Source organism: Eleutherodactylus coqui, chromosome 9 (genome assembly GCF_035609145.1).
Source record: "Eleutherodactylus coqui strain aEleCoq1 chromosome 9, aEleCoq1.hap1, whole genome shotgun sequence".
Lineage (NCBI taxonomy): Eukaryota > Metazoa > Chordata > Amphibia > Anura > Eleutherodactylidae > Eleutherodactylus > Eleutherodactylus coqui.
The window spans coordinates 88,961,817-88,974,370 of record NC_089845.1 but is presented as its reverse complement, the minus strand read 5'-3'; the positions used below and the strand labels follow the sequence as shown (position 1 = coordinate 88,974,370).

The window sequence follows — 12,554 nt, the reverse complement described above, 5'->3', positions numbered from 1 at the left end:
GGAGGAATGGAGGGAGATCTTTCTCTCCCTCTCTCCCGCCCGCTCTCCCCTGCTCCCCGCTGCGACTCACCTGTCAGCCGCAGCGGCACCCGAATCTTCAGGGACGAGCACAGCGATACTCGGATAAAGCAAATTACTCGAGCGAGTAGTGCTTTTCCGAGTACGCTCGCTCATCTCTAATTATAACCGATCAGTTAGGCGGTTTATTTTATTTTTTTTTGCAATATATGTTGACTAATCCATATTCTTTACTGAAGGAATAGTCATTCTTATTGCTTTGTCCAGAAATCATGAAGCAACATAGAGCAAAGTGCTTATACTGTTTTTGCAAACAGAGATTGACTGAAGGAATTACTGCTGCTGAAAGCTACTTAAAGCAAACAAAAAATCAAGGGTGGGATCTTGCAAGGTTGTAAATTTAAAGTGTGTCTGTTTTTAAGTGTGTATGACTTAAAACTGAGTGGAATCTCTATTTATTTGTATTTGTTTGTGTTTTATATTAAGTCACAGTGATCTTATAGCTTATACATTGTAGCTACACTTGTCTTTCTTAGAGGTTAATACAAAGTGCTGAGGGGTATATTGGAGGATTACATTGATATATTTAAAAGCACACATACTGCATAGATGTTCTCTCTATCACAATAGACGATCTTGATCTCTCTGACTGAAAAGCCTGGGAATGAGGGCTTCATTTCCTTTCCAGAGCTCGTAAACATGTTCAATGTACCCAGGAAAGACTTATTTAAATACTTTCAAATACGCCACGTACTACAAAAAAAAAACCCTACTCCCACAACAATTAACATTCCTTCGAAATTGGAATCCTGGTTGAACTCCCCTCAAGAAGCCAATAAAGGCATCTCGGTATGTTACCAAATTCTAATTGCTCATACATTTCAGCCATTGGCATCATAAAAGAGAAATGGGAATGAGACCTTCAAACCTCAATATCAGAAGACCAATGGATAATAAGCTACTCCTCCATTTCAGTGGCATCCAGATGTACTAAGCATCTAGAAAATCAATGTAAAATATTTTACCGTTGGTATCTCACACCCCAGAGACTTAATTAAATCTCTCCTCGCTATTCTGATTGTTGCTGGAGGTGTGGCTCAACAGACGGAACACTGATCCATTTATGGTAGTCTTGCTCCTACATCTCAGGTTTGTGGATTCACATTTTCCAACTAATGTCCAATTTATGTGACATACAGATTCCCCCTAATCCAGCAGTGACTCTTTTAAATACCGATTCTCACCAATTTCCATATAACATTCATACCCTATTGTTACATATGCTGATAGCTACCAAGAAAGCCGTTGCACAATTATGTAATGGCAATTCCATCCCTTCCATTTCTGATATAATTGAAGACGTGAATAGCAACAGTTGGTTCGAGTATATGTACTTTTGTGCTTCTAACAAACAGGGTAAATACAGTGGTACCTCGGGATGCGAATGCCTCAGCTTGCGAGTTTTTTGACTTGCGAGCAGGCTCTTTCCCAAATTTTTGCTCTGATTTAAGAGTGAAAACTCTGGGTACAAGCCTACTTACAAGTCAAAAAACTCGCAAGCTGAGGCTCAGGGGGAACTAATACATACCTATCACCGGCGTTCCGATCCTCGCAATGGTCTGTGGCGCTGCTGTAGGTTGTCGCGTCCTCCTCTACGCCAACAGAGCACTGTGCTGCTGACCATCACGGAACACCGGTGGTAGGTGAGTATTGATTTTTTTTTTACTTGTAGTTAGTTTGCCCATTGAAATGAATTGGAATGCCATTAATGGGGAACGCATTAATGGAGTTTCAATTCAATTCAATGGGGAAAAGTGCTTTGACATACGAGTTTTTTGGCTTGAAAGCTCTGTCACGGAACGGATTAAACTCGTATGTCAAGGCACCACTGTACTTGTGTTATGCATGGAAGATGTGAGTAGGCCTTTTTTGACAGCTACCATTTCCCACACTTTTGCTACAGCTTGCATTGTGTGTGAATGAAAAGGGAGCTAACTTTTAAGAAATAGATGTGCTAGCAGGTGATTCTGGAGCGACATTTTACCATTTAAAGAGTTCTCAAGTGGAACCCAAAGTTTTGAACAATCAATAAGCCAAAGTGATCTAAGTTGTTCTAGAATGGTGGCACAATAGTATTGAATGCTTTAGGGGGAGCTAAGGCTTCCTTTTCTATGGTGCTGGAAGGGAACATCTGCCTTAGTTCTAGGTTTGTTCTTTCTCCAAATGAAGGTCTGTATAATTGTTAGAATATTCTTCAGGAAGAAGATTGGTTGATGTATTGGAATATTGCGGAAGAAGTAAAGAATGTTGGGCAGGTGTTAAGGCCCATTTATACATAATGAATATTGCTCAAAATTCGTTCAAATGAACAAATTTCAGCGATAATCATTCAGTGTAAATGCACAAAAATCGCTCACTATTCATTCACACTTTTCAGTCCGCTTAAAAAACATTGTTGGGTCACTGGCTTCTCCTCCTGTCTAAACGCTCCCTGCTCACCGCTTCACATAGGAGCTGAAGTGCTGAGCGAGAAGCTGATGAAAAACCAACGATCCAGCAGGAAGTGCATGAGAGCTGACGACCTTAGCAGTGATGTTAGCATTCATGCAGTCGTTAAAACGACTCTCGGCCCGTGTAACAGTCATTAGCCCTTTCAAGAGTAATAAGGGAGAAAATGTAGAAGGTACATGATGAGAACATTGTTCTTCCTTTTTACAAATCACTCGTCAGACCACACATGGAATATTGGGTACATTTTTGGGGACTGGTGCTCAAAAATGACATATCAGAGCTTGAACGGGTTCAAAGGTGGACAACTAAGTTAACAAATGGAATGTATGAACTACAATACCCGGAGAGATTATCAAAATTGGGGTTATTTAGTTTAGAAAAAGGAGAGCTGAGGGGCGACCTAAAAACTATGTATAATTATATATCAGGGGACAATACAGAGATATATTCCAGGATCTATTCATACCAAGGACTGTGACTGTAATGGCCCATTTACACAGAACGATGATCGCTCAAACAACAGTTGGAGTGACAGCTTTGAGCAATCATTTTGCATAAACTATTAAGTAGCTTATTAGTGTGCAAATGAAGCCTTTAGCTGAAAGCAGTAATAGCCAGAGGACTCTTAACTTCTTTCAGCTCTTTTGTTCTCCAGCAGTAAACAATGCTATCAGCACTACCTGCAGAGAACTCCTGATAAGACCGCACATTGATTTTTAGGTTGACCTGAATTTAATGATCAGCTAGCAGTGCACAAAAAGTGCACGATCGCAATGCGTTTAGACACAACAATTATCGCTCAAACGATCGCTTTTTAGCGATTTTTGAGCGATCATCGCTCCATGTAAATGGGCCTTAACAAGGGGATATCCTCTACGTCTAGAGGAAAGAAGGTTTCTACACCAACATAGAAGAGGGTTCTTTACTGTAAGCGCAGTGAGACTATGGAACTCTTTGCCTGAGGACATGGTGGCATACTCATTAAAAAGCTTAAGAGGGGCCTGGATGCCTTTCTTGAGTGTTACAATATTACATGTTATAGACACTAATTACTTCAAAAGGCTGTTGATCCGGGTTTTTATTCTGATTGCCAGATTGGATACGGGAAGGAATTTTTTTCCCCTAAAATGAGGAAAATTGGCTTCTATCTCATTGTTTTATTTTTCTCTTCCTCTGGATCAACATTAGGGGGTAATAGGCTGAACTGTATGGACATGTTTTAGTCTTTTTTCAGCCTTACACAATGTTATGTTACTCTCCTAACTGTTAAGGTCAGCTTTGTAATCCTGCCTATCTAGCCTCTCATAGCACAATAAATCTAAAGTTCATAAATACTAACCCCTTCTACTACTACTGTGTTTCCCCCAAATAAGACCTACCCTGATAATAAGCCCTGGCTACACTACCTGTCTCATGGTAATTCACTGAATGGCTGTGATTGGCTCATCAAGTGCCGGCTGTGATTGGCTCAGGCTGCGGTCCTGAGCCAATCACAGTATTCTCTTACTGGAGGAGTGGTATTCAACCCACATTACCAGGAAGAAAATACTCGGTCACCTCTGAGGACGACAAGGAAGAATGCCGGCATGCGTGGAGAGCAGAGAGAGGGATGGCGCCTAGTAGGTAAGTATTAAGACCCCCCCCCCGAAAATAAGACACTGTGTCTCTTTTGGAGCAAAAAGTGTCTTATTTTCGAGGAAACATGGTAATAATGAGAAGACCATTGTCATATTTAGTCTGCACAGCTGAAAGAAGAGATGTACAAAACAAGAATGCGCTTTATTGGTTAGGGTAACATACCAGTACTTTTTTATTCATGGTCAATGGAACACAAGAGAAAAAGACAGATCAAATAATATACTTTACCTTAAAATGTGGTTTTAAAAATATGCAATTTCCTTAAAATGCATTTCCTTTTTTATTACTAATCATCTGTCTATATATGCAGTAACGAGGTAAAACCTATTTTGTCCTTACTTGGGTTTTGAAGACTGAATGATGCAGTTAGGGTATGAAATGACTGTCAGAATAAAAACTCTATATGAGCAGCTCTTGAAAGCCTCCTACTTGCTATATGTCAGGGCCACAATTAATTAATAGGCACAAACAAAAGCACTCCACTTGGGAAAAGCATCGTTTCTCACAGCAAACGTCTTGATAATGCGGCGTTCTCTCTCCAAAGTACAGCTTAACCGGCAGTGTCAGAACTTGTGTTTGATCTCACTGTTTGTGATGCTTATCTTATTACATACCATTGAAGTTAAACTACTTTATTATCGTTCCAGTAGGAACCCTGGAAAGGTAGTCATTTTCTTTCATAATTATCTAGCACATAGGAGGAGTTACCCCGTTTTGGCAAGTCTACCAAAGTGCCATAAAATCAATTTATTTTATTTGGAACAAGAAAGACATGAACAGATGTTCTAGTTTTCCAGAAATGTCTTGAGCTCACCATCTGTTTCTTCACCTATTATTTAGCCTATTATCTAAATACTAAAGAAAATAATGTTTTGAGCAATTAACTTGTCCCTATTATCACATGTGGGGGGGTCTCACTGGGTCAGAGTTTTTCTTGTGGGCTTGTTATACTCTCCTTAGCAGGGCAGCATATTAAATAATATTTAGAAAGTCTAACATTTAATGCACATGGTCGTATTACAGCTTTGTACAGCCTCCAAGTACTGTACGTCTAAAGGCTTCCAACTTCATACGGAGCCAAAGTACATTACTGTAGAATCATATCAAAATTGTGGCATGCTCCACCGTAATACGGCCATGTACAGAGGCACCATATAGTGGCAGATGGAATTTCTATGTTATCATAGTACAAAACCATAAGGAGAAAAGACACCGCTGTATAGACTCTGTATTTAAGATTTTTAGGTAGTCTATGGAAATCCATTTTAAAGGGATTTGTAACAAAAGACCACTCCATCTCAAACAGCCATGACAGATCTGATCCTGTGATCAGCAGTCATGATTAGGGAAGCTGTGGGTAGAAAGGGTGAACATTAGAGTTGGGCGAACGTACTCTTCCGATGCTTGTTCGAGTATTAGCATACTCGATGGTGCTCACTACTCGAACGAGCATCACACCGTGTCCAACCCCGCCCCAGTTTTAGCCCCTCTCCACTGCTGACATGCCAGATTTGACCCCTCCCCGCTGCGACGCTGCGCACTTCAATGGTAGTTTGTGGCTGGCTTGGCGGAGGGGAGAGAGAGAGAAAAAAGCTCAGCAACCGGCGGGTCCGATACAAAAATGCTCGAGTTTCCCATTGAAGTCAATGGGGTTCATTACTCAAATAGAGCTCTCAAATTTTACGAAAAGCTCAACTTGAATAACGAGGACCCGAGCATTTTGGTGCTCGCTCATCTCTAGTGAACATATATAAAACATGATCAGACCAGGGGACAGTCTTTGTAACAGCTCTCCAATCTGGCTAGCAGAAGAGGCTTCTCTATGACATCCATATTCCCTAGTAAGGCATATGGAAAGAAGTAGTCCTCTTAAAACAATTTAAAGGGGCATTAACTTTTCATTAACTATGCTCATGTAATAGCCTGTGTGTGTCTCATTCCACTGGCCACCGGATCCAGGTTCCAAAAGGTGGCCGGGATTATCGGAAACAGCTAAACGCCCCCTGCTACACTGTTTCCATAACTCCCATAGAAGTGAATGAGGACTACAGAAGCAGTCTAGCTCGCTGGGCTTCGTTGGACTACAGTATTTCATTTTACTCTTTGGCCTCAAAGAAGTTGCTCGAGCCATTGAATATCTTTACACTTGTCTACACCGTGTCAAACAAAGCAGTTACTAATTCTTTCAACATTATCAATAAGGAGATGATCATCTTCACAAGGCATTTACCTCTCCATTTTCAAGTGGAACAATCCGCGAGTACTCTGTTGTGCAAATCACATCATCATCTCTAGTAATGGGCTGCTTTATGTCCTTCCCAAACTGAAGCAAGCAGTCCTGTTTAGAATCTGCAATACAAGTCCATGTCATGTAACATTAGTCCAATATGGCATCAGGCAATGGTGTACATAGATTAGTAGGAGCCGATAGCTGAACTCTAAAAAGGCCGTCATCTGTTGCTGGTTGCCCACATAGCCCCTATCCCTTGGAGATAAAAAAAGGTGTAACAGAATGTTCTGCTAATATTAAAGTGCCATAAAGGAAGCTCAACTTATAAAGCAATATCACCTGCTTGCTTTTTTATGAGGCAGGAAAGGAGGGTTTTTGAGTCTTTTATTGTCTTTTTTAATTTATATTTTTAGCAATTTATTAAGCTTATTTTTACCCTTTTCTCTAGCCTCACTAATTTTTCTGTATTGCTGTGTTTTATGCTTGTAGACAGGGAAAAACCTAATAGATGTTCCAAGGTAATGACCCTGGGATGTGTTATTAGACCCCCAGCTGCCATAGCAACCATCAGCACCCCGCCATTGTGTTCTTGGGGTGCTTTCTGTAAATCACTTAGGTGCCATGGTTAGTTTTGATCATGGCATTTAAGGAGTTAAATGGCCAGGAGTTAATTCTGACCGTTACAGCAGGAGCGCAGCCATTCAGGCCATTTACAGCTCCGGCGCTTCCGTGATCACCATGATGTATACGTATGACATTTCGTGGGAAGTTTCTGCACATCATATGTCTGGAAGAGGTTAATCCACATGCTGTGAATATGGCTATGGCGCTGAGACACTTTGCGCAGGTCCACCGAGGAGAAACCGGATCATTTTCAATCACAAGTACAGAGAAAGGGAGGAATTTATTCAAGGTTTTGAGACAGAATTCTGGTGGAAAAAAGTCACAAATTGTGGTACACGTCACATTTGTAGAAAAATTAGTAACTTTTCTAATTTTTACTGTATGCTCACCACTTTTGGGGAAAATGGCCATGGATTGGTGGAACGGAGCTTGTACTCTTAGGGCCTGAGACATTTATTATACTTTATGCCAAAATAGTAATTTGGAGCAACTTTTTTCATAACAACTGGAAGAAGCAGTACAAAATCGAGAAACATGGAGGGAGCTCGCCTTTAGGGTCATCGAGGGTCGTGAACGACTAAACGGCTAACAGCAACATCTGTTAGGAACTTTTCACACAGGATGGAAGATGCTGCATAACGCACTGCAAGCCGCAGTAAATTCCTCACCAAAATCCGCAGACTACTTGCAGATTTTCATGTGGCATTGTAAATAGCTTAGAACCTGCCTGCAATTCCACAAATCAAAATCTGCAGTTAGACCTGGAATTTTGCAGCTGCGGATTTGGCTGCGTCCTGCGGCGTAATCCCATCCCCTGATAAAGGTACCTTATTCCTCCTAGAAATTCTGAAATAAATTGACATTGGGGCGGTTCCATTCTCACTGCCAAAGCCATGTAAGTCTACACAGCTGAACAGTCCTAAAAAAAGAAGCTCCAGAATTGTTATTTCTTAAGGAATTCAGGCAATTACTAAAACCGACATTTCATGAGAGGTGATAGGTCCTGAGACCACAACTGCATGAGGAGTCTGTCAGTAATTTATCTGCATGTCCCAAATGAAAAAAGCGTGTGCTTCGTGGTGGACTTGGAAAGAATTGTGCTCAAATATAAGGCCGGCTGGAGATGGTAGATAAGGCCGGCTGGAGATAGTAGCTGCCTCTGTGTGACTAATGGGCATTAGAAGATATGGGTGACAGAATATTGAACAGATGATGATTTTACCTGCATTTCACATACAGAAGGAGCAGCAATTACCCGCACAAAGTGTATGAGCGCACCGAGCCTCATAAGAGTGCGTTCACACGGGGAACGTATTTGCAACTGAATCTACCATTGCGGAATTCAGCATCAAAATCTGAGCATTTTGATGTGAAATTCCAGATTATGTAAGACATTTTCATTCCGTATGAAATGTATCACAACTTGTGGTGCAGAATGCAGAATATTCCGTCCGTGTGAAAAGGTCCTTAAGGCAATACACAAAGAATTCCGGACGGATTACTCAACAAGTAGGTTCAACATCTGCACCTCACATCAGCTTATTCTAAATGCAACATGGAGGTTTCAGTACATGTATGCTAGTCCTTATGGTAAGACAGCTTGTAATGCAGACTTGGCTCCTGTCTAAGGGCTTTTACCCACTAGCGTTTTTTTTTAATGCGGTGATATCGCTGCATTTTTTTTACTGCAAATGTCAATGGGACTTTCTAATGTTAAAATCGCATCGCACAAAAATCGCAGAAGTGCAAACTTGCAATTTGAGTAAAAAACGCAGCAATATCACAACGTTAAAAAATTGCTAGTGGGTAAAAGCCCTCACAGAGGTGTGTACAGGCCCATTTAGACACAACGATTATCGCTCAAAAGATGTTTTTTTTGAGCGACTTTTGAGCTGTAATAGTTGTGTCATTTACAGCGCAAGATGATCGTTCAAATGTTGAGCGATCACCTTGCACTGCGAGCGGAGGATGCAGAAGACAAGCGGGGTGTCCCCACTTGTCTTCTGCATCCAGCTGTTCCCCGCTCCGAGGACCTGGCTGTTATACAGCCGAGCGCTCCAAGCGGAGGATGCAGAAGACAAGTGGGGTGTCCCTGCTTGTCTTCTTCATCCAGCTGTTCTCTGCTCGGTGCGTCCGGCTGTTATACAGCTGAGCGCTCAGTGCCAGGTATGGAGAACAGAGCTGGACTGCTCTGTTCTTCATACCCAGCCCGTTAGCAGGGAGCGGGATACAGCTGAAACAATAGTATCATCTGTATCCCACTGAGAACTCCTGATAAGTCTCATCATTGTCTTTCAGCATGTTGAAAGACAACGATGAGCAACGGCATAACGAAAACTGGACGATGTCAGTGCAGTTACACACAACGATTATCGCTCAAAAGACGGCTTTTGAGCGAATTTGAGTGATAATCGTTGTGTCTAAATGGGCCTTAAGGAAGAATGCTAAACATCTTATAAGAAACTGCTGACATTGTAACATACAATAATAACGGACACATATAGTATATAATGAAACAACAGCATAAAGAAAAATATAATGACTTACTAGCAAAATATTGCCAAGGCATGTAACTGCTTCCAAAATCCACTGATCGTTCAAGAACCCAAAGATCAGGCCGAGGAGAGTTTGCAAACTTGATGAGGACATAAGCAACATGGAAAATCTAGTAACACAACCATAAAGATGATAAGAGAAGGCAATAGACAACACATTGTATAGGGGACATAATATCATCAAACTATGCAAGCAGTGGTGGCACACTATCATAAGCAGGACAGCACAGTGCATTGCACAGCATGGTGGCTCAGTGGTTAGCGTTGTTGCCTTGCAGTGGGGTACGAGGTTCAAATCTAAGGGCAATATCTGCATGGAATTTGTATGCTCTTTCTCTGTTTGTGTAGGTTTACCATGTCCCCAAAAACCATGGTAATAGGTGAATTAAAAAAATTTGAGACCCTGATGGGACAGAAACATAATATCAAGTGATGTAAAGTACTGTGGAATATGTATGCCCTATATAAGTAAAGGTTATTATTATTATAGGTATGGAAGAATTAAAGGGTTTGGCTCACCATTAAAAATTGATTGATTGACAGATCATGCATAACATAATTTGTCAATTGGAATTCTTTCTTAATGGTCCTGTCCTTACTTATTATTGATGCATACTTGTTATGGTGCCCCCTGGTGTTCTTGTAATTGCCTCTAAGAAAGACCACCTAATGTGTGTGAGAAGAAGCCGCTTTTAATGTGCTGATTCTTATTGGTTGAACTGTACACTAGCAAGAATAATCCGCTGCCTGTGTACAAGAGGGTCCGATAGATGGGGCTGGACTGCTGATCATGTATGACCAGCAACACAGGACACAAGAGGTGGATATTCTAAGAGGAAGTAAAGAAAAAAACAGGGGGAGCCATAACAATTATATAATTGCAATATCTTGACACAGGAGTGTTTTTTTTTAATGGTTTCAATTGGCTTCCCTTTGATAATATTTGCTAGGGCATGCCTTACCTATAATCATGTCAGCAATATAATAAATGCCCTCACATAAACATGATGTACATTATACTTTAAAAATAGTAGTCAAAAATGATATCACCTTGCAAAGATTAAAAGGCTTGTCGGGGATGTTTTGGATTTTTTTCTATTGATGACCTGACCTAAGAACAGGTCATCAATAGATGATCAGTAGGGGTCTGCTTTTCGGGATCGCCACTGATCAGCTGATTCCTGGTGCCGTTGTCACTACAATCCACACGGGTTTAACTCGCAGCACACCTCAGGGTTCTTCAAACCAAACCGAAAAGGGGACTAATAAGTCCAACGGGTGCACGCCAGCAATGTGGGGGTCAGAGCCTCAGAAGACCCCCCAAAGTATATCACAGTATCTCACAAAAAGGTTCGTGGCAGCATCCAGGGCGTAATGCAAAAATAAATAATTTATTCCTCCAAGAACATGCTACGTTTCGACCCTCATGGGGTCTTTCTCAAGCATAGCTTGGCAACCTGGCCAACTGTGCTATGGTCAGAGCAATCTGCATCCTGCGCTGTCCGTGGTGACAGCAGCCCCAGAAATCTGCTGATCAGTGCGGATCTTGAATGGCAGACCCCCATCGATCATCTATACTTGACCTAATAAAATCCAAAAAGTCCCAGACAACCCCTTTAATGATTTATTTTTAAATAATGTAAATAAAGATGAAGATTCTAGAAAATAAAGTTGCAAAAAAAAATAATAACATAATAAACTTAGGTAAAACAATACAAAGAAAAATGTTATTAAATAAACATATCAAAACAGTCCATAACATATACAAAGTATGTAATTCCATAACCATAACAACTTTTACAATACAATTAAAGTGGAGTTAAATACTCTTGTATAAAAAGGTGTTAGAGGTGATACCTTTATTGGCTAATCAGAAACATTTTATTTGCAAGCTTTCAGAGCTCCCTGGCTCTTTCCTCAAGCAGGCAGCAAACGAATAACTGAGAAAGAGGCACAATAATTCAAATGATGTTCCATCCAGACCTTGTACATGGGGCGATACATCATCAAAATAAGCCACAACGATAAAGCTAAGGTAAGTGCAAAAGATGAAAGGGACAAGGTGATGACTTAGGAGGTCACAGATCTGATGGGTCTGAAGCAGCCATGTAATGGGTCATTAATCCAGGCATTACATTTAGTTCTTGTTTCAACTGAAAACTTCTAATACGTTTGAATTCTCAAGTTTTTCTCTCTCTGTCATACTTAAAATGACCGTTCAGCATTGAGACTTTTAGATCCATTATACTGTGTTCAGAGAAATGGTTCCCCACAAATGTATCACTTCACTATAGTATGTCTGTGCAAATTGATCCTAGACTATAGTCTGTGTTTTATTTCCCCAATATGGGTTCCATTGGGACATCTTGGGGTCCATCAGGACCACAGTGGGGATATACAGGAGAAAGGGCCAGTAACTTTATAGTCCCGTTGTTTGTTGGCTGACTGTGTTTGTTGATGTGAATACAGGTATCACCTGTAAAATACTTCTCTTTTTTACAAGAATATATAACACTGCATAGATTTTCCAGGCTAACAAGGTACCACACTAATTCTGCATGAACACTTGTGGGGCTTTTCTGATTAAAAACGTGCCTAACTTTTCAGCTGACTTTTCAAAATAGGCTATCATGTGTATAACACTAGCTCTGGCTATTACAAGACTGTATCTTTTCTAATTTTCCCCTTTGCAGACTGCCTTTGTGATTCTCAATCATCTCAGAACTGGTAGGAGGAGCCTGGCTGCTGTGCTGTGTACTACATATTGGGAAACAAATCCTGCTCTCTACTCGTCTGCTACACACACTGAGATATATAACATCATGTAGGAATGTGCAGCATTACTGAGCACTATACCTGTAAATAAAGTACAGCAGATAACACACCATTTACTCCAACAACAGGATGTCTGTGTGTGAGTGCCTCTTCCTCCCCCTCATTGCTCTCTATACAATTCACTAAGCATGATAACTTATCCC

The 12,554-nt window shown here is 40.8% G+C and overlaps 1 protein-coding gene across 1 annotated transcript in view; it reads right to left on the bottom strand.

Annotated features, from left to right (window-relative positions):
* LAMA3 (laminin subunit alpha 3) overlaps positions 1-12,554 on the bottom strand; it is a 205,905-nt gene that overhangs the window by 166,135 nt on the left and 27,216 nt on the right. Inside the window, exons 3-4 of the mRNA XM_066578034.1 lie at positions 9,569-9,686; positions 6,398-6,516 (exon numbers count right to left, since the gene is read on the bottom strand). Of these exons, the coding sequence (XP_066434131.1) occupies positions 6,398-6,516; positions 9,569-9,686 (237 nt within the window). The remainder of the gene's footprint in view (positions 1-6,397; positions 6,517-9,568; positions 9,687-12,554) is intronic.